Below are 23429 nucleotides of genomic sequence, written 5' to 3' on the forward strand. Positions count from 1 at the left end.
TTTTTGTTAAAGAGCCTGACAGCTGATGGGAGGAAGGATCTGCGGAAGCGCTCCTTCCTGCAATGAGGGTGCCGCAGTCTATTGCTTTCAGGGAAAACAGGTCTTTGTACAGGGACAGTACATCATTCAGAAAACCTACAGGAGTAATATATCATTTTTCAAAAATGGTTCCTCTTTCCTGGAAGCATGTCCCCAGGGACCCAACTCAAACCAGGCTTGTTAGTTGGGCTTGGGCCTGGAAGGGTAGAGACCTTTTTTAAGGGGGCATGGGTCCATTGGATCACCACCTATGGGGAGCATTACTGCTTTGTTCAGACCGGCCTTGTTTTGTCACGCGACAATATGTCACTCACGCTACTCCTGTCACCAAATGCTGTTTTGTGTTTAGTTGGTGTGCCTAAACTGAACAACTTCCAGTTCAACTAATGCAATGATAAGTAACATTAGGACTGTACCCTAGAAATTTTATGACTTTTTGCCTGTAATATTACTTCAATTTCCTGCAAATGCAAATGTTTGGACTTTCGATGACTGGGAGAATCCAGCTACAGAAACTGAAATCACATCAATGAGAAAAAATATGTGATTGGATACTTCCTGGTTGTTGCTGAAGTCTGTCACTAAAAGATGAAAACTGCCATATCTAATGTGGGATGAAAATTGAAAATTCTCTGTTGCCCTTCCATGTGCGATTATATTTACTTTGTATGGGAAACCATCACACAATGAGAAAAAAATGCAGTCTTTCTGGATGAAAAATAAGTCGGTTGGGTTCCTCTGTGATAGAATCTCACTTCAGAGATATGAAATCTTGCTTGCAGGTGAGTTGAAGTGCCAAATTTGAGGAATTCCAACTAGATGGCTTTGGTAACACCACTCTTAAGAAGGGTTAGAATCTCTTCCTATGTTGATCCTAATCTTCTTTCATATGTTCCCTAGAGGAAGAGATTGAATAAGTGTGAAAATGTAGTATTTATTATTATTTTGGAATTCACCCTGAGGGTCTCCAGTCTAAGAGAGTAGGTAGCCTTCCCCTCAAGTTTTGCATATGCACCAAATTGATGGATCAGCTTTTTAGGGGTGTTTTTGGAATTGTGAATGAATATCTTGAACCTGCAGAAGAAGACAACTATTCATGACCTTGTCGTCTCTGTTGGTTTGGTTGTGGGAAGATCGTATGACTTCTTATTCTTGTTCTCAGCACTGACATAACTGTGACCAAGTCTGTGTCACCGAGTTTTCGGAGTTGGCATCCTTCCAAAGATTTCAAAGGACTTCAAAAATTTGACCTCACTTCATGACCCAGCCCATTATCATCTTCGTGATGTGCAGCTTTTCCATTTCCAAAGATCATGCCAAACCAAATATCAGAAACTGGGGATACTGCAAGTACTAATAAAGTTCCAGTAAAATACCTGGTATTAGTATCCAAATTATAAAGGCATCTTCCGCAAACTTGATGAGAAGACTGGAAAGACAAATAATTGTCTCATGTCCCAGCTTTTCAGCATCTATCCAACAGTAATGAATCTCTGGAAAAAGCTTCACCCCACTCACTGTGGAGATAGTGGACTTGAGACATGTGCTTTATATATAAATATACTTATATATACATACATGTAGATGTATAGATACATACATGTACATATATATACATACATGTACATATATATATATATATATATACATACATGTACATATATATACATATATATACATACATGTACATATATATACATATATATACACATATATACATATATATACATATATATACATATATATATATACACATATATACACATATATATATATATATACATATATACACACATATATATATACATATATATATATACACACACATATATACATGTATATACACACATATACATATATATATACATATAAGAGGGTGAGAACACAGACACAGGAAAAAACATTTTAGACATAAATAGGTAATATATAAGTAAATTAATTAATTATATACGTGTATATATATACCCATATATATACACATGTATATACATATATACACACATGTATATGTATATATATATACATGTGTGTATATATGTATATACATGTGTACATATATGTATATATGGGTATATATATACACACGTATATAATTAATTTATTTATTTACTTATATATTACCTATTTATTTCTGTCTAAAATGTTTTTTCCTGTGTCTGTGTTTTCACCCTCTTGCTACTGCAACAGTGAATTTCCCTAGTACGGGGTGAATAAAGTTATTTAATCTAATCTAATCTTGTTCATCCAGCAGCCAGTCTTTAAAATGATTGGCAAAGAGGTTCTGAGACGGGAGTTCTTGATGATTCTCATGAAATAATTTGTCTTAATTTGTATATCTCCCCTGCAGATCCATCTAGCGCAGGGGTCTCGAACTCAATTTACCTGGGGGCCGCTAGAGGCCGAGTCTGGGTGAGACTGGGCCGCATCAGGATTTCCACAAGAAAAGCACTGATAAAACATTCCAACGTTATCAAATATCTTTATTTTTTAACAAAAAATAATGAATTAAATAAATTAACTTAGAGATGAATAAAAAATAAATCAATCAGTAATACAAAACCAAATAATACTAATGAGCATACAGTAGATATACACTGGCTGGCTAAGTAGAGAAAATTAATTATTTTTATTCCGTTTCAAATGTCTGTATTAACAGCTCTTTAACCTTTAACTTTCTGAACTTGAATGGAACATTGAACATGAAATATTCTGAACACGGCTTCTCTTGCCTACTCCTTGCTGCTAGAGACCTGGCAGCGCTTCTTCTCACATAGTCACATTTGGCTTGAGGGAGGAAGCAGTGGAGACCCTCAGTAGAGCTTGAAGATGCTCATCAGTAAGTCTGGACCTGTACTTGGACTTATTGAAGTTCAAGGTGGAGAAGAGCTTCTCACACAAGTATGTGCTCCCAAAAAGGCACATGGTCCGCTTGAACCTTCGGGAAAGTTCAGGGAAGCTGGGGGTCAACTCTCTCAAAAATTGCCCAAGCTTGTCTGCTTCTCCACTCACCTCCCTGAACTTGGCTTTGAGTGCAGAGTTGCACTGCAGGTCAATGAGCTCCATTTGAAGCTCAGGAGGGGCATCTTGCACATCAAAGGAGAAGGGTCCGCAAAAATTTGAAATGTGGCTTTGTGTGTCTTGAAGTCTGCAAATCTGTGATCAAATTCCTCCTGTAACTTCGAAATGGCCTCAACATACTTCTCACCACTGAATGGTGTGCCTGCATCCACGAGAGCCTTGCATGCTGGGAAATGGCAAAGGTTTGTCTGAGAGAGCTGGGCTTTCCATAACACAAGTTTAGTGCAGAATGCTCTCACGTTGTCATAGGCAGCACTGACAAGTTGCCCCTGGCCTTGTAGCTTCTTGTTCAGTACATTAAGCTCATGTGTGATATCAACAAGAAAAGCCAAGTCCATGAGCCATTTGGGATCACTTAGCACAGGATCAATCAACTCACAAACGGCGTAGCTAGCTTTGACTGCTGCATTACTGTCTTTGGTAGCCTTCTTGAAGAGATCCTGTTGCCTCAGAAGACGTGTTTTAAGACTGGCAACCTGGTTGGCTCTCTCATCTCCCTGGTATTTTTCGTACTCCTCAGCATGTCTCGTAGTACAATTACGTTTCAAATTGTATTCCTTGTGCACCGCAACTTTTTCAGTGTAAATGAGACACGTCGGGGTGCCCCTGTGTTCAACAAAGAAATATTGCACTCCCCACTTTTCTTGAAACTGTCTGTGCTCATCACCGACGTTTCTCTTCACGGCAGGCTTTGAAAGAGACATCTCTGGGGCTCTGTAATATGTTTTTCCACTTGGAATGAGTCTCGGGTTGATCTTTCACATTCAGTTGCGCGGGTTTGTGGCGCATGTGCACTTTCGCTCTCCGTTTCAATCGCGGAGATGGCTACAGACACTGACACAGGCTGGATCACGGATCATAGCGCCTCATTCAGTTCTATGCTGAGAGCAGCGGAGGAGTGTGCGCGCCGAGCGGAGTGATCGGCCTCACGGCTTCTCCTCCGCCCAGCTGATTGGAGGAATGAATGAGTGAGTGAGCGAGGCACTGGACAGCCCGGCCGATGTCCCGCCCTCCAGAGCCGTATACCTCACCGTGATTGGTTCATTCAGCTCCGAACCAAAGTTCCCTCTAATTTTTTGTTGGTCTGAGCAGAAAGACAACCTCCCTGAGCGCACTGAGTACCAGTGTGAGCGACATCATCGGTACTCGGATGATTCGCCTAAAGACGTTTCGCCGACAGACGTTTGACAGACGGGCAGGTCGCCGAATGGACGTTCCACCGAACGTTCATTCGGCCGAACGGAGGTTTCGCCGAAACGGGATTCGAACGCTCGCCCCGCCGGATCGTGTGTGTACAAGTTTTTCAACCTCGGCCCGCGGGCCATATACGGCCCGTTAGGATTTTTAATCCGGCCCGCCGCCGGTGTTGTCCAAATTATAGTAAAAATCAATGTTCGTCTACCATCAATGGCAGTCCGGGAATAAGCACTCTTGGGCAGGCAGATGTAGCAGAACCGAGCCGTAAAATGACAGCAATCGGGTCAAATCCATCCTAAAACAGCATTTAATGATTAAATACAAATACTGGATGATATCGCGATGGAGGCAAAAAAACGTCTATAGACGTCCATTCGCCAAACGGCTCAAAATGCTCTCAAATTCGGTCAAATCCAGCTGAAAACAGCGTTTAATGATTAAATACAAATACTAGTATTTGTATTTAATCATTAAACTAACAAATACTAGTACGACCTGTCCGTCTGTCAAACGTCCGTCGGCGAAACGTCTTTAGGCGAATCATCCGGTCACGACATCATCATTGCTCGCTATCGGCACACCAGTATCACACCTGCCACAAGCAGGTGCATGTCAATGTTCCCTCTAATTTTTCATGTAAAACATGCTGTAAAACAAGAAAAACATGAGTGGACAGAGCTACTGCCACTGGCTGCCACTTAAACGGCGCCATCATGGGGAAAGGGGTAAAAAAAAAAAAAAATTAAAAAAAAAAAAAAAAAAAAAAAATTACAAAAAAAAAAAATTCGATCTTTCATATTAAGACGGGGGCCGCAAATTATCGTCCCGAGGGCCGCAGTTGGCCCGCGGGCCGCAAGTTTGAGACCCCTGATCTAGCGAGTATGAGTATGAAGTTTCCATTGAGCTAAATGTGACGAGTGTTGAGACAGTGGACAATCTTCGCACCCTGATACACAACCTGAGCTTTTATCTGCCACTGAGTCTGGATTCCAATGTAAATCTGACACACATTGAAATCACCACAGGTAGGCACATGGATTGGTTCCTTTTTTATTTTCAATGTTAAGTATCCTGGAAGAGAAAAAAGTCTTATGAAAACAGGATCACATAGTTTGCCTGCTAAATTTGGGGACCAAATAAAACTATTTCAACTTTTGTTATACTTAGGTATTAAACTAATAATAATTTTGAAAATATGATTTCTGGCACACACCAACAAAGTCAACCTAGTTACATTTTTTGGGTTATTTCTACTAACTGAAAAAAGGCTGTTATTATTTAATAACTATGAAGGTGAATGTTCTTTCTGGTGCACACATACATACGGTTTAAATAGTGTTTGTGTATTTTTTTCTGTGTACATTAAAAAAATTCAGTTGTCACTTGAATGTGATATAACTACAATATAAGGTCAGTGGGATCAATTGATGACTTCTCTGGGTTTAAAAGGAATACAACAAAGACCAATATTTGAGGAGACTGTGGGATGGATAAAAATTGTACATTTCTTTTGTTTTAATTTTCATATCACAATTGCAATATTATATTAGATCATTTAAACCAATAGAGGCACATAATATGCAATATATTATTGCAAAGAAATGTCTTAATTTCCGATTAAAACAAAAAAAATAACAACAACGACAAGTTTGTAAGCGAATCCCATTTGGTCTAATGACATCCTGGATATTAAATATATTCTTATAGAAATACAACACCAGTCTTATAATGGTCCCATCCCCACCCCGCATTTTTAGATGTACACAACCACTTTAAACACCAGAATAACTGAAGTACCAACAACAGTTACAAGTAAAAGTTAACGAGCTCTATTCGGTATTTGGGATAATGATCTCCATCTCTTATCTACAGTACTATAACATCAAACTTAAGCTAGTAACTTTAAATTCATCACATTCATATCATACATTTAGCTAAAAAAGAGACTGTATTGACCATATAATCTAAATTATAAAAAAAATACTGACTCAGTTGTTATTATTGGTAGACGTATTTTGTGACATGCTTCCATTTTATTTTTTTCCTACAGCACCCCCTTCAACATCAGATACAACTCGTGATTAACTAGACAAAATTTCTAGAAATCAGTGTATCCATTAGACCACATGTGTCAAAGTGGCGGCCCGGGGGCCAAATCTGGCCCGCCGCATCATTTAGTGTGGCCCGGGAAAGTAAATCATGAGTGCCGACTTTCTGTTTTAGGATCAAATTAAAATGAAGATTATAGATGTATATTAAATATCCTGATTTTCCCCCTTTTAAATCAATAATTGTAATTTTTTAAGCATTTTTTCTGTGTTTTTAGTTCAAAAATCATTTTTTTAAATCGAAAAATATATTTAAAAAAAGCTAAAATAAACATTGTTTTAGGTTTGTAAAAAAACTGAATATTCAAAGGCTTTTAATCCAGTTCTTTTAATCCATTTATAAAAAAAATCTAAATATTCTATCTAAAATGGTCCGGCCCACATGAAATCGAGTTGACGTTAACGCGGCCCGCGAACCAACCCGAGTCTGACACCCTTGCATTAGATAATTCGTTTGAGTTAAATATTGTTGAATTCTTTCCCCCACAGCTTTTCCACAGCATTATGAATACATAATCTCCATTGAGCTGAACGCCACAGACATGAGAGAGATAAACCTACTTAGAAACATTCTGAGAAACACAAGTTACCCTATCGAGATGAACCGCTATTCAAATATCTCTGATATCAATATAACCACAGGTAAATAATAATGTATGTGGAACAATAATTTCCTGAAGCAACCATTTATGTTTTATTGAAAACACCCTTTACTCCAATATGGTTGCTTTGAAATTATTATTACATTATTTCATCATTCTCTTTTTCTCCTTTAAATCTGGTAAATATTTTGTCTGAGTAAGCAATTGAATTGTGACTTGAAGACATGTTTTGGGTCCAGAGTGGATCGCTAATGTTTAATTTCTTATCACTGTAGTTTGCAGTCCAAGCAGTCATGGTTACCAGTGCAGATGTGAGGAGGGGTATCGTTGGCCATGTGACAAGTGTTTTTTTCATGGCTCATGTGACAACATTACAAATGACACATGTGGATGCATAAATTCCATTCCTTTCAGTGGAGAATATTGCCAAAATGTTGATCAATATGGTAAGTCTTGAGACTTATTAATGAAGAAATGAATAAACAAAATAACAACACAAATTATTTTCACAATTTCACGTAAATAGTAATATAGCATCAACTTTGTTCCATACAGACTTTATACCTTGTCCTCCATCAACAACGACTCCAGCGACAATACCACGTAAGAGTAACCAGACGGTATTCGTTTAAAAGAATATACAGTTGTACCTCTACTTACAAAATAAATTGGTTCCAGAAGGGTTTTTATACTTTGGATTTTTTGTAAATAGAATTATATTTTACATTGAATTGTAATACTCTGTTCCAGGATCGTTAATATTACCATCTAAACCAGGGGTGACCAACTCGGATCCTCAAGAGCCCCTATCCATTCTGTTTTCCATATCTCCCTCCTCTACCACACCTGAATCAAATGATCAACTCATCAGCAAGTTGTCCAGAAGCTTGATACCGATCCTGATTATTTGATTCAGGTGTTAGTGGAGGGAGCTATGGAAAACAGACCGGATAGGGACTCTTGTGAAAAAAGCGTGACCGGACGTTTGGTCGACCTGACGTTTGGTGGACCGGGCGTTTGGTGGACCGGGCGTTTGGTGGACCGGGCGTTTGGTGGACCGGGCGTTTGGTGGACCGGGCGTTTGGTGGACCGGGCGTTTGGTGGACCGGGCGTTTGGTGGACCGGGCGTTTGGTGGACCGGGCGTTTGGTGGACCGGGCGTTTGGTGGACCGGGCGTTTGGTGGACCGGGCGTTTGGTGGACCGGGCGTTTGGTGGACCGGGCGTTTGGTGGACCGGGCGTTTGGTGGACCGGGCGTTTGGTGGACCGGGCGTTTGGTGGACCGGGCGTTTGGTGGACCGGGCGTTTGGTGGACCGGGCGTTTGGTGGACCGGGCGTTTGGTGGACCGGGCGTTTGGTGGACCGGGCGTTTGGTGGACCGGGCGTTTGGTGGACCGGGCGTTTGGTGGACCGGGCGTTTGGTCGACCGGGCGTTTGGTCGACCGGGCGTTTGGTGGACCGGGCGTTTGGTCGACCGGGCGTTTGGTCGACCGGGCGTTTGGTCGACCGGGCGTTTGGTCGACCGGGCGTTTGGTCGACCGGGCGTTTGGTCGACCGGGCGTTTGGTCGACCGGGCGTTTGGTCGACCGGGCGTTTGGTCGACCGGGCGTTTGGTCGACCGGGCGTTTGGTCGACCGGGCGTTTGGTCGACCGGGCGTTTGGTCGACCGGGCGTTTGGTCGACCGGGCGTTTGGTCGACCGGGCGTTTGGTCGACCGGGCGTTTGGTCGACCGGGCGTTTGGTCGACCGGGCGTTTGGTCGACCGGGCGTTTGGTCGACCGGGCGTTTGGTCGACCGGGCGTTTGGTCGACCGGGCGTTTGGTCGACCGGGCGTTTGGTCGACCGGACGTTTGGTCGACCGGACGTTTGGTCGACCGGACGTTTGGTCGACCGGACGTTTGGTCGACCGGACGTTTGGTCGACCGGACGTTTGGTCGACCGGACGTTTGGTCGACCGGACGTTTGGTCGACCGGACGTTTGGTCGACCGGACAACCCGGCGACCAAACGTCCGTTCTACCAAACGTTCGGTCGACCAAACGTCCGGTCCACCAAACGTCCATGCGACCAAACGTCCATGCGACCAAACGTCTTTCGACGAAATGTCCGAGTACCAGAAAAGAGTGAAGCATGTTTTGTGCGCTTAAAAGCCGCATCTTATTTTATTTAGTTAAAATACGGCTTATACAGACGCTCCCCTACTTACGAACATTCAACTTACGAACAACGGTACATACGAACATGTCTGCAAATTGCGTTTAAGTCCAAAAATGTTCGCAAGTCCAATTTTGTATTTCGCGCCTTTTTCGGAGTAGTACTTCTTTCCGCCGCATCTACCTTCTTCTTCGTTGCAATGCGGAAGTGCGTGAATGTATCTCCAGTGTGCAAAGAACCTTTTTCATTTGTATCATTAAATATCTCATGCATCCAATATTGAATATGGTTGGTAAAAAGCTAAAGGCTTCTATTGAGGGAGTTGCAAGGAAGAGGCAAGCCATTTCATTTGAAACGAGTGGCAATAATAACGAAGCTTGATGCGCGTGAGAGTGGTGAGCGTTTCACGGGCATTGAATCGTTCGACCGTCAGTACCATTTATAAACAGAAAGATCGAGCAGCAGGACCTAAATATTGAACGTTGCACAAAGTTTGCAAATCAATTGAATGATGCCATACAGTGCTACCGCATCATTTATGATGAAAAAAAGAAGAAAACTGTGCAATCGTCATTAGGTCGCTTCTTTTGGCCAGTTTCTAATACATAAATCTCTCTCTCTCTACAGTACTGTACATATTCTCTCCATTTTATTAAATGTTTTTTTTTTCAGTACAAACCAATGCGTGTTACTTATACAAGCCTTAAACATACAAATGCACTTATATAAACCTTCAATATACTTATATCGGCCTTAAACATAAATTATAATACAAAATATAGCACTGAATCAACTTACAAACAAATTCAACTTATGAACAATCGCTCGGAACCAATTGCGTTCGTAAGTAGGGGAGCGTCTGTATATGTTTTGACGAAAGTTTGGCGACACTCTTTTTCCTTGTCGACGATAATGTCAAATATTTATTCATCTTATTAGACGTGCTTCATAACTGAGCAAAGAATACCCCGAGATGTGGTACAAACGTAAAGCTGGCATGCAAAATGACTTGAATGGCTGGACATCGTAAGGCTTTTTCTTTTAAAAAAAGTGGTCTATGTAAAGTAAAGCTTTTATTTGTTTAAAAAATAAATACTATGTATATATAGTCAGGCTTTTTTCTTTAAAAATGACCATGTATATTAAGGGTTTTTATTAAAAAATGACCATGTATAGTAAGGCTTTTTTATTTAAAAAAAACGACCATGTACAGTAAAGCGTTTTTCTTAAAAGACGACATAGTATAGTAAGGCTTTTTTTCTTAAAAAAATGACATAGTATTGTAAGGCTTTTTTCTTAAAAAAAACGACATAGTATAGTAAGGCTTTTTTCTTAAAAAACAACATAGTATAGGCTTTTTTCTTTAAAGACGACATAGTATAGTAAGGCTTATTTTCTTTAAAAACGACACAGTATAGTAAGGCTTTTTTTTTCTTTAAAAACGACATAGTATAGTAAGGCTTTTTATTTACAAAAAAGACCATGTATAGTAAGGCTTTTTTCTTAAAAAATGACCATGTATACTAAGGCTTTTTGTTTAAAAAAGACCATGTATAGTAAGGCTTTTTTTCTTAAAAAACGACATAGTATAGTAAGGCTTTTTTTCCTAAAAAAACGACATAGTATAGTATGGCTTTTTTCCCCTAAAAAAACGACATAGTATAGCATGGCTTTTTTTCTTGAAAAACAACATAGTAGAGGAAGGCTTTTTCCCTAAAAAACGACATAGTATAGTATGGCTTTTCCCCCTAAAAAACGACATAGTATAGTATGGCTTTTTTCCTTTAAAAAACGACATAGTATAGTATGGCTTTTTTTCTTAAAAAACGACATAGTATAGTATGGCTTTCCCCCCTAAAAAACGACATAGTATAGTAAGGCTTTTTTCCTAAAAAACGACATAGTATAGCATGGCTTTTTTTCTTGAAAAACGACATAGTAGAGGAAGCCTTTTTTTTTTTTAAAACGATATTGTATAGTAAGGCTTCTTTTCTTAAAAAACGACATAGTATAGTAAGGCTTTTTTCTTTAAAAAATGACATAGCAAGTAAGGCTAAGAGAATCGGTGAATAAATCTGACTTCTGATTCTTCACCTTCTAGTTGTTGCTGTGGTCCACTGGCAAAATCATTGGGTCACAACATGAGGTGGGAATCAGGAGTGAGTTCAATTCCACTCTTTGCAATTCTCAAATTGTTTATTGAGGTAATGAAAAGGATAAATACAACTTCCAACTTTACTGTGGCGCAGTGGCAAAGACAATGGGTCAGAACTTCAGGTGGACTCAAGTTCAAATCAGAAGTGAGTTTGATTCCACTCTTTGCAATTCTCAAATTGTTTATTGAGGTAATGAAAAGGATAAATATAACTTCCAATCACATCATTTCAGAAGACACTGTGGTCCAGTGGCAAGAACAATGGGTTGAAATTGAAGTTGGACATTAGTTCAAATCTGGAGTGAGTTCAAGTCCACTCTTTGCAAATCTCAAATTGTTTATTGAGGTGATGAAAATGATAAATATAACTTCCAATCACATCATTTCAGAAGTCACTGTGGTCCAGTGGCAAAGACAATGGGTCAGACAGACCTCAAGTTAGTGGATTTGACTGCCACGTGGGAAATGGGGTTCAAATCCCGCTCTCGTTTGACTAATGACTACACTAGTAGTTCAGTAAATGGGTAATCCTTTTTTCATTCAAATAAAGACTTAGTCATTTTTTTCAGCAAAACAATATTTCCGGTCAGCCTTTGGCTGACCGGAAGACAGTTGGGAGGGGGGGGGGGGGTTCCTGGTGGTGTTCGACAGTCAGCCTTCGGCTGACTGCCGACACCATACAGTTGTTGACTGGCGACACCGGGACGTGAACCCTCGACACCCATGTCGCAGGCAGGTGACTGACCCACTACACCACGAGGCGGCCCGCCTATACATGATTGGAAGTTATATTTATCCTTTTCATTACCTAAATAAACAATTTGAGAATTGCAAAGAGTGGAATTGAACTCATTCCTGATTTGAACTTGAGTCCACCTGAAGTTCTGACCCATTGTCTTTGCCACTGGACCACAGTGACTTCTGAAATGATGTGATTGGAAGTTATATCTATCCTTTTCATTACCTCAATAAACAATTTGAGAATTGCAAAGAGTGGAATTGAACTCATTCCTGATTTGAACTTGAGTCCACCTGAAGTTCTGACCCATTGTCTTTGCCACTGGACCACAGTGACTTCTGAAATGATGTGATTGGAAGTTATATCTATCATTTTCATTACCTCAATAAACAATTTGAGAATTGCAAAGAGTGGAATTGAACTCATTCCTGATTTGAACTTGAGTCCACCTGAAGTTCTGACCCATTGTCTTTGCCACTGGACCACAGTGACTTCTGAAATGATGTAATTGGAAGTTATATCTATCCTTTTCATTACCTCAATAAACAATTTGAGAATTGCAAAGAGTGGAATTGAACTCGAGTCCACCTGAAGTTCTGACCCATTGTCTTTGCCACTGGACCACAGCGACTTCTGAAATGATGTGATTGGAAGTTATATCTATCCTTTTCATTACCTCAATAAACAATTTGAGAATTGCAAAGAGTGGAATTGAACTCATTCCTGATTTGAACTTGAGTCCACCTGAAGTTCTGACCCATTGTCTTTGCCACTGGACCACAGTGACTTCTGTAATGATGTGATTGGAAGTTATATCTATCCTTTTCATTACCTCAATAAACAATTTGAGAATTGCAAAGAGTGGAATTGAACTCGAGTCCACCTGAAGTTCTGACCCATTGTCTTTGCCACTGGACCACAGTGACTTCTGAAATGATGTGATTGGAAGTTATATCTATCCTTTTCATTACCTCAATAAACAATTTGAGAATTGCAAAGAGTGGAATTGAACTCGAGTCCACCTGAAGTTCTGACCCATTGTCTTTGCCACTGGACCACAGTGACTTCTGAAATGATGTGTTTGGAAGTTATATCTATCCTTTTCATTACCTCAATAAACAATTTGAGAATTGCGAAGAGTGGAATTGAACTCGAGTCCACCTGAATTTCTGACCCATTGTCTTTGCCACTGGACCACAGTGACTTCTGAAAGTTTCAGTTTCTAATACATAAATCTCTTTCGCTCTCTCTCTCTCTCTCTCTACAGTACTGTACATATTCTCTCCATTTTATTAAATGTTTTTTTTTCAGTACAAACCAATGCGTGTTACTTATACAAGCCTTAAACATACAAATGCACTTATATAAACCTTCAATATACTTATATCAGCCTTAAGCATAAATTATAATACAAAATATAGCACTGAATCAACTTACAAACAAATTCAACTTATGAACAATCGCTCGGAACCAATTGCGTTCGTAAGTAGGGGAGCGTCTGTATGCTAGAAAATACAGTAATAGTAACAACATGACAATTTAAAAAGAAAAAAATGCATAGTTCATTTTAGCATCGCTTGTATGTGGCGATGTGATGCATTCGCGGGCGCAAGGTACCACGGCGCCACTGTGACCGTAAGTAGGTGCATGTGAGGCTATCTTGCCTTGATGTTGCTGAATGTTTTGCGTGCTAATTTCAAATAAGGTACCTAAAGATCAACTCTCGTAGGCGCTGCAATATTAAAGTATTGCACTACATCTTGTGTAAATTGGAGAGCTTTAAGGAGCTTGGAACAATAATCTTCATATCAAAGTCTATGTAACCTAAGTTTTGTAGTATGTAGAAGCATTCGTAAGTGGAGGTACAAATGTAAATTAATTGGAACTATAGATTAATATATTTACTTTCTTTCCCCACAGCTCCTACATTTGATCATGAATATCTCATCTCCATTGAGCTAACCACCAAAGATATGAGTGTGATAACCCTGCTGAGGAACATTCTGCTAAACGTCACTTTTCCCATTTTCCTCAGTGGCAATGCAAAAATCTTTGATATATCTTTGACTACAGGTACCGTATTTTCCGCACTATAAGGCGCAACTAAAAGAGTTCAATCTTCTCAAAAGCTTGCAGTGCACCTTAATAATGGGTCAATATGGGTTAATCATTGTATGAAATTCCATATAGCACAGCTCCATCTAGTTGATGTATGTGAACCCCAAACCTCCCTTCCAATTACTATTACTACTAGAGCTCCATCTACTGAATGTTTAACACAATCTCCTACTACCAGCCTCACAGTTCTTGCATCCTGGGTTCAAATCCAGGTCGGTCCTCATGTGTAGTTTGCATGTTCTCCCTGGGCCAGTGTAGGTTTTCTCTGGGTACTTGGGTTTCCTCCCACATTCCAAAAACACAAGCATGGGATGTTGTTTTGACACTCTAAATTGCCCCTTGATATGAATGTGAGCGTGAATGGTTGTCCGTCTCCTCGTGCCCTGCGATCGGCTGGCCACCGATTCAGGATGTCCCCAGCCTCGTGCCCGAAAGTCAGCTGGGATAGGCTCCAGCACCCCCCAGGACCCTTGTGATGATAAGCGGTTCAGAAAATGAATGAATGAATAACCCCGTCTCCAATTCTTTTCCCATCTTTACATGCACCATTTTAAGCTACATCTCCACCCTAATCAGTAGCCTAAGTGCCTCATATGCTCTTACACAAAAACATTTCATCATCATGCCCCCTAGCTTGCCTGTCCTAGCCGTAACAAAGACAAATAATTGAGCTACACTGTCACAAAGCTAAACCATATTGTTGTATTACTGCAGTTTGCAGTGCGAACAATGGTGTTTACCAGTGCAGATGTGAAGATCACCACCATTGGACATGTGACCAGTGTTTAAAGTACGGATCATGTGATGAGAACATCAGAAACGACTCTTGTGGATGCGTCAATACCATTCCCTCTGGTGGAATGTATTGCCAATCAGTTCATCAACTCAGTAAGTATATACTAGGACTCCAAATACATATTATGACAAAGAAGATATATTCATTCTGCTTCTCTATTTTTCTTTGAAGACACCACTTGTCCCTTAACTACCACTCCTACAACACAACGTAAGTGACATGGTTATTTATTGACTGCCAAAGATGGTGATAAATGTCCAATCCATTTGAACAGGGAGGGCTTGCAATGCTCATCTGCTTTCAGCCCTTCCCCGTCAATAATTGTTTGTCTACTATTGCCAGTGTAAATGTACAGTTATGTATACAGGTATTTGTTTCATCAAAAGTAATTACCTTATCACAATCAACACGCAGCTGTGGTGCTCTGAAGCAAAAACCCAGAGGTGGGAGGAGTTCAGTGAAACCAATGATTTCCAGGTGGCTTCAAGCAAATTGTGGTCCACCATCCGACATCTCAGGAGGGGAACGCAGTGCACCATCACTGCAGTGGGTATGGAGCACTGCTGACCTCGACTCGGGATGTTGTGAATCGGTGGGCCGAAATCTTTTAAGACCTCCTCAACTCCACTGACACAGCTTCCCAGAAGGAAGCTGAGCCTGGGGAATCTGAGGCGGTTTCTCCTATCTCTAGTCACTGAGGTGGTTAAAAAGCTGCAGACAATGGCAATGTCCCAGGCTTGATGAGATCCATTCAGTTTGTGAAGGCTATGGATGTGGTGAGGTTGTCTTGGTTGACAGGCTTCTGCAAAATCGTGTGGACATCCAAGACACTGCCTCTGGGTGGCTGACCGGGGTGGTGGTTGGGGGACCAGAGGGTGTGTTCCAATTGTCGGGGAATCCTACTCCTCACCCTCCCTGTTAAGATCTATTGGGGGATACTGGAAAGGAGGGTCTGAGCAGTGTGTTTTTTGTCCTGTCCGTCCAACAGTGGATATGCTCTATATCCTCAGCAGGGTTTGGGTGGGGGGCTTTGATTAGGATTTAACCCAACAAGTATACATGTGCTTTGTGGACTTGGAGAAGGCATTCGACTGGTTTTCTGGGGGTGTACTCCGGGAGAATGGGATACCGGAGTCTGATACGTGGAGCCAGCAGTAAGTCGGATCAATTTCCAGTCAATTATGGTCACGAGCTGTGGGTCATGACCGAAACAACAAGATCCTGGATACAAGCGGCTGAAATGAGTTTCCTTTGGAAGATGTTCGGACCCTCCCTTCGAGATAAGGTGGGAAGTTCGGTCATCTGGGAAGGGCTGAGAGTAGCGCCCTCTACTGAGTACTGCTACTACGCATTGAGAGGAGCCAGATGAATTGGCTCGGGGATCTGATTAGGATACCTCCTGGGCGCCTCCCTGGTGAGGTGTTCCGGGCTGCTCCCGCAAACCGACCTCGCATAAGCGGAAGATGATGATGACACGCCCAAGATAATGCAAAAATGGCATTATGTTTCTTCAGTCAAACAATGATAATTATGCTCTTTTTACAGATACAACACCAACATCATCAACTCCTGGAGCAAATAATACAATTCCACCAACAACAGTCAGAGGTGTGTTGTAACACGTTACCTTTTAGTCTGTCACAGATTCTTCTCCTAAGCGTAGTCTTACCGTGCCTTACAGTTAACTTTTCCTTGAGTAAATTGGTGAAGAAACGCTACTCTGACTGCATTTTTACCCATTATGAATATTATATTTTACTTTATTTTGCCAGAGATACACAGTGGCTCTACCAGTTTCACTTTTGGATTACTAATTTCTTTGTATATTTACTGTTGCAAATACTATGATGGAGACAGCAATAACAGTAACAATTAAGTAGCAATGACAGTAACAGTTAAGAGCCCATTTTAAACTATCTTGAAACTTGGTGTTAATCAGAGATACATTTTTACTGTATTAGTTCTTAACAAATCCATACATAGTCTACTTTTATATGGGTATTTACACTTTATCTAATGTAATTATTGTTTATGCACAAAATAACAAAAAATGCTGCCTGGCATGGTAAGCATTCTTTAATGGAGCCCTTGACTTGTATAAAGAAATTTATGTTTCATTGAAAGCCATTTTTGTTCATATAACAACATTAAACAAAAAACATCACTCATCAATAATAATAATTCATCTTTTTAAAGACTCAACGCTGGTTTCAACATCTTCAACGACTCCATCACTTACAACTGGTGTAACAATTATAAGAACAAGTCTATCACCAACAACTGAAGCAAATACTACGATAACGCAAACATCAACACAAGCAACAAGTAAGAACCCATTACATATGGTAGATTGTTGTAAATTTGTGTGAACCACAAAGGAATGCTTGCTAGACAAAGATGTTTCTCTTCAGTGCCAAATATGTCAAATGAATCATAAAACATTTTTCCAAAGATGAAATTAACTACGGATTTTCTTCTTTCAATACTTTCAAATTCAAGGTACAATTCCAACGACTCCGACACTAACAGGTGAAGTCAAATACTTTTATATGAAATGACAAACATGTTTAACCGCTGGTAAAACCACTACCAGCATAACTGCTCTTGGTCTGACAACAATCACTCCTGCAGGCGAAGTACACTTTACACTGTACAAACAAGCTTGATTTCTTGTTTTATGTTTAATTATATTTCTAACATTTAAACATACATAACAATCTTCAAATCTGCTTGCTTCTGCTCTGGTGTTTCATCTGATTTCTCTGTCAACAGTTAAGAAATTGCAAATGGCCATAAAATTAGCCATAGACTACACTGCTGAATTGAGTGAGCAAACAAGCCCTGCTTACATTGAGCTTAAGTCAAGGATTAGTCCAGTGGTGAGTTCTAGCTAAGAATGTCCTTTTAAACATTTTTTGCACGCATCCAAGTCCTAATTTTGATTCTTACACACAGTTACGTAACACCTATCAAGGACTCACAGGATTTGTAGGTGTTGATGTGACGGGGTTCAGGTAAACATGGCACAAACAGTCTGATTTTTGTCAAAATTTCAATGGCTGCTTATGTCACTTCCCACAGACCAGGGAGTGTGATAACGGATTTTATCCTAAGAACATCCCAGGTCGACAATGAGGAACTCAGTGTGGCGAACAAAAGAGTTACTGAAGCAATGCAGCCAATTGCTCCAGTCATTGGTGGTGTTACTGTATATTACAGGAGTAAGTTTAAGTACCTTACTTTTTAATCAACTTGTGTTTTGACAATTTCCAGTACCTATAACTGCAAATTGTTTTGTTTCCCAAGGTACAACTGAAATTGCATTTCCACCTGTGACATTCACTGGAAGGTCAATGAGATTGACATGTGGCCCCCCTCCTGACAGCATTAATTTGGGAACAATCACCTCAGCTAAATGGAAATTAGGTGGAAAGGAAATCAAGAACAGTGGACGGACTCAAATTACTTTATCTGAAAAACGATCAGTGCTTACAGTTAACAATGTAATTCTGGCTGATACTGGTAAGCAAAACTAACTACGTTGATCATTGAATGATTTTAAAGCCTAATTGTTGTTTGCCATTTAAACAGGTCTTTATGAATGTAACTTAATGGGAAGTCTTGTGACGTTTGTTCAAGTGGGACTTGCAACAAGAATCAAACAAGCACCAAATGTGCGAGTACCCAGTAAAATCAATGTTAGGTGTTTAAATGGAGAGACACAGCCACTTGAGTGTTGTGTGCAGTCAGACTATACTGTCAAGTGGTTTCAGGACACCGTTCTTTTAAACTCAGGTATGCTTTAAATCCAGCAATAAATTGTTCATGATCAGTCTCTGACATCTTTCCAAGCAATAATATAAATCTTAACAGAGAACCAGGAATCTGGAGACAACTACTGCATTTTGCACAGATATGTTTTAAGTGGCTGTGGGGATTCACCAACCCAAGAATTACGTTTTACATGTAGAGTAGATAACCCAATTGACTTTGAAGCAAGAACAACAATGATCATTTTTAATGACGGTGAGAGCAACATAAAACATGGCTTTTTCTATAACAATGCCTATTATTAGCATAATTTGTGTGGATTTTTTTTTCCTTTAAAGATGCCACATGTAAAGATACGTTGTATGGGAATGGACGACCAGGTGACATCTCAAGCATAGCATGTGATCCTGGTCAAGAGGGGAGCAAGACTGCAATATGTAAGGATACAGGAGAATGGAGTCTTCTGGAAGACAACTGCATTGTGACTGAAATCAAGGACTTGCTAATCGTTTCTGAGGTAGATGAGACCAAATGTAAAATATTTTCTATTTTATATCACTCATTGGGTCAAGAAGAGAAACGTATGAGCTTCTAATTAGTCTCTTATTCCACTCAGAGCATTCAGGTGCTAAGTATGTACCGTATTTTCTCGCATATAAGCCGAATTTGTAACTAAAAAAAATGATGACTAAATCAAAGGTATGGCTTATATGCGCACAAGACTTGCAAAGTAACATTTACTATTTGTTGGTTATTTTCTGTTTTGCAGTAAGAAAACAACCATTACTGGATGAATTAATTCCTTATGATATTGACCCTAATGTGCTTTTGATTCATACAGTATCTCAGAAATACCATGTGATGATTTTTCTTAAGATTTTCCCTTCAAAGTGTACTCCCTATTAAAACCATGAATACTGAGGGGAAAATTGTGAATCAGGGGGCGGCTAATACGCGAGAAATTGTAAAATTCAACAATTTGGAGGCAATTTTAAGGGTGCGGCTTATATGCGGGGAAGCTTATATGCGAGTAAATATGGTAATATTTCCCTTAAGAAATATACAAAACAAATGCTAAACACTTCCAGTCAGAGTGCGCTACTGTAGTTTTAATTTATTATAATCTCATTCGTATTAACTGTATATATATTTTTTTTAAAGCAGACGCAACAAAAAAATATTTTGCAGTTGCTCATTCAAACAAGTGTCACGGGGGGTGCTGGAGCCTATCCAAGCCAACCACGGGCAGTAGGCAGGGGGCATTGGTAGCCGGCCAATCACAGGGAACAATGAAACGGACAACCACTCATGCTAAAAATGACACCGCCAATGAGTGGGAATCGAATCCAGCACAATCGAAGTCAGGCAGAAGAACCACTGAACCATTGGCACGACGCAAACAGACAAAAATGGAGGGAGGTCATGCAGTTAAACTCAGTTAAGTAAAATTACTTAAAAAGAATATTCAAGGGGGGATTTTGATGACGGTGTGAGAGTTCAATTTTAAAGATAACCAAAATAAATATTGTGAACCAATTTGATTAACTAAAAGTTACAATGATTCATTCCTAGGATTTGGTGGAAGAAGAAGTACCAGAATTTGCTGCAAATCTTAGTAAAGTAACACAGGATGAAAAACAAAACATTGTGGATTCATCAGCAACTATATCAGCTATTGTTGGGCTTCTTAACGCCATTGCCAATGTTTCTACTGAGGTGACTCAAACTGTCATGGAGGTATGGCATCATTCCATTTCCATGTAGCGTTATCACCCAATACTCAATCTGATCAGGAAATGTGTTCATATATTTGCAGGATGTGCTCCAAACAGTTGACATCCTCATTAGCGATGATGCAAGGGAATCCTGGGAAGTATTGAGAGAAAATGTCACTCGAAATGACAGCTCCGCATTACTGAATTCAATAGAGACTATTTCCAATGAATTAGTTGGGGATTTTAACATCAGTACTGGATTAATACTCCTCAACCGAATAGCGTTCAATGACTCCTTTTTGGCAGAACTCAACTCCAGCGTTATCATTGAGATTCCAGAGACCAACAGTACAAATCTCTTCATCACAACAGTTATTTTCTCCACTCTGGATAATGTCTTGCCACCACGAAACTCCACCTTTAATGATGGCTCCCTCACAAACACATCTGCTTCCTTTATCAACACCATTAATGCTGCAATTGCACTTGTCAGTATAGACATAAACATTCAGAATATTAGCCTGAGCTTCAAAAAAGACAACAATTCCCTGACACAGAGTCCACAGTGTGTCTTTTGGAATTTTTCCCTTTTTGACAACTTTGGTGCTTGGGATGATGAGGGTTGCAAATTGGTTTCCGATGTAAACAACACCGTGACCTGCAACTGCAACCACCTTACCTCATTCTCAATTCTGATGGCAACAAATATCCCAGAATCAATACGAGTTGCTTTAGATATTATCACATATATCGGAGTTGGGATATCAATAGCAAGTCTCCTCGTATGTCTCATCATTGAAGGATATGTTTGGAAAGCCTTGACAAGAAACAGCACTGCGTTCATGCGCCACTTGTGCATTGTGAACAGTGCTCTATCTTTGATTATTGCAGACATTTGTTTCATAATTGCTGCCTCTTATGCCAAGAACCCCCTTGAAAACCCAGGGGAAGAGCATAGGACCCCCCTGGGCCCATGTACCACAGCAACATTTTTTATGCACTTTTTCTACTTGGCTCTTTTCTTCTGGATGCTTGTGTCAGGTCTTCTCCTATTCTACCGAACTGTTATGGTCTTTTCCCAAACGTCCAAATCAGTAATGGTGGCTATTGCCTTTGTTTTGGGCTATGTGTGCCCACTTATAATAGCGGTTGTCACTGTTGCTGCCACAGCCCCACAAAAAGGATACATCAGGGAAAATGATGCATGTTGGCTCAACTGGCTCAAGACCAAAGCACTGCTGGCCTTAGTAATACCTGCCCTGATTATAGTTGCTATTAATATTTTGATTGTAATTGTTGTCATGTTTAAAATGTTAAAACGAGGTGCTAGGGATGCCGTACCTACTGATGAAAAGAGCACCCTGGCTGTTATTCTGAGATGTGTGATTATTCTGACACCTTTTTTTGGATTGACGTGGGCTTTGGGAGTAGGAACCATGGTATCTTCCCAAAATAAGGGGATTCACATTGCATTTGCTTTCTTCAATTCACTGCAGGTAACTACTCGTCACTTCTTTCACAATTGTATTTCTCAGTGTAGTATATTTTGTGTGATGTAACTGGGGCCATGTGTTTTATTGCCTGTCTCTTAGGGTTTTTTCATTTTAGTGTTTGGAACACTACTGGATCAAAGGGTAATTTCAGTCATTTCATTATTTGCATAACAAAGAGGGATATTTGAATGACATTAATCAATTATCAAATTTTAATTGATTGTTAATATGTATTTTATTTATCCACAATACTGGAAGCGTTATACAGTGATGAAATAACTCAAATTTTAAGGTATTAATATTGCAAATGATTAATGATGGTATCAATTTGTTTACAGATCCGTGCCATTCTCTCCAAAAAACGACAAGTGTCAAGCTCATGGTCGGGCTCCAAACAAACTGCAGTAAGTGATCATCAATCTAGACTGATAAACTAAATGCTTCCTTATAAAAATCAATGAGGCATCATTCAACCTAATCCCAAATACACCCAAAAACTGAAAATGAGACTGTGAATCGTTTACCACCGCATCCGCATTCTCATTCTTCTATTAGAGTACGTCTCGCGGAATTTCCTCATTGAGTGGTCTAAAATGGTTAAGACAATTTCGTGGAAAAAAAGGTAAGTTTTCTCTATTTCTTTTTCATAGTTACTCATGAGTGAACTTTCTCATCAACTTTTCATTGTTGATCCTACAGATGTCTACCGAGTGTCAGAGGCTGTAAACTCAAGCAGTACTGGTGGCGCTGAGTCGTTCTCCAACATATGAATCAGATAAATGGTCACTCATAAAATGGGTTTTACTAAAAGATTTAAGAAATCTGGTCATCAATGTTTGTTGTTTTACAACAGTGCAGTGAGTTTTAAAAAACTTTTGTTACATTTAATGTATAACACCTTTGTGTGGAATGCCTAAATTGAATGCTGCCACATTAAAAATCATTTAAGTCTTTGATAACAAGTGTCAATATATTGATAATGGTGATTCTTTGCTGAACATCCGTCTTCATCATTTTAGCCAACGCGAACACAAAATCCTTGTTTTGGGTCTAATTAGAAAGGTAATTGTCATAGCATCCATGATGCTAATTCAAACGATTATGTTTTAAGCAACGGTAGAACCATTTGCACGAGATTAATGTTGATTTATAAAATTTAAAATCTCAGACGCATTAAATTTGTGAGGTTTGATCATAGAAAAAATAATAATCTGAAAACTGCCACAGTATTTAAGTATCTTAAAGCAGAGATTAAAAAAAAAAAAAAAAAACTAACTGCCCCTGTAATTAAATATCTTGGAGATTAAAAAAAACCATGAATTAACATTAAGATGTATATTTAGACAGCTGGAGTTTTACTACACACCAAATGTTTAATTTTTGTGTTATGAGAACACAATACACTTTTTCAACGATGTTTGTGTTTTACAATTAAATGTTTATTATTAATTAATGTGTAGTCTACC

General features: G+C 39.6%; 1 protein-coding gene and 1 long non-coding RNA gene across 3 annotated transcripts in view; one reads left to right on the forward strand and one right to left on the reverse strand.

Moving 5' to 3' along the window:
• Positions 1-23429, reverse strand: part of LOC144064446 (uncharacterized) — a 34990-nt gene that overhangs the window by 9203 nt on the left and 2358 nt on the right. The gene's annotated exons all lie outside the window — the stretch shown is intronic.
• Positions 1298-22932, forward strand: LOC144064977 (adhesion G protein-coupled receptor F5-like). Its single transcript, XM_077587902.1, has 24 exons — positions 1298-1389; positions 5191-5339; positions 6912-7064; positions 7300-7470; positions 7580-7627; positions 13991-14143; positions 14903-15076; positions 15156-15194; positions 16530-16592; positions 17181-17309; positions 17484-17513; positions 17709-17863; positions 17940-17998; positions 18066-18205; positions 18291-18506; positions 18576-18779; positions 18858-19010; positions 19094-19272; positions 20328-20492; positions 20572-21966; positions 22063-22104; positions 22302-22367; positions 22519-22585; positions 22663-22932. Exons 1-24 carry the CDS (start codon positions 1298-1300, stop codon positions 22731-22733), a joined length of 4113 nt encoding a protein of 1370 aa, XP_077444028.1. The 3' UTR covers positions 22734-22932.

This window comes from Stigmatopora argus, chromosome 19 (assembly GCF_051989625.1).
Source record: "Stigmatopora argus isolate UIUO_Sarg chromosome 19, RoL_Sarg_1.0, whole genome shotgun sequence".
NCBI lineage: Eukaryota > Metazoa > Chordata > Actinopteri > Syngnathiformes > Syngnathidae > Stigmatopora > Stigmatopora argus.

Bases quoted from the DNA above. Each gene is read 5' to 3' on its own strand.
- LOC144064977 (XM_077587902.1), top strand. From the start codon at position 1,298: ATGACCCAGCCCATTATCATCTTCGTGATGTGCAGCTTTTCCATTTCC. The intron at 17,864-17,939 runs GTGAGTTCTAGC...TCTTACACACAG, and splicing joins AGTCAAGGATTAGTCCAGTG to TTACGTAACACCTATCAAGG. The intron at 17,999-18,065 runs GTAAACATGGCA...CACTTCCCACAG, and splicing joins GTTGATGTGACGGGGTTCAG to ACCAGGGAGTGTGATAACGG.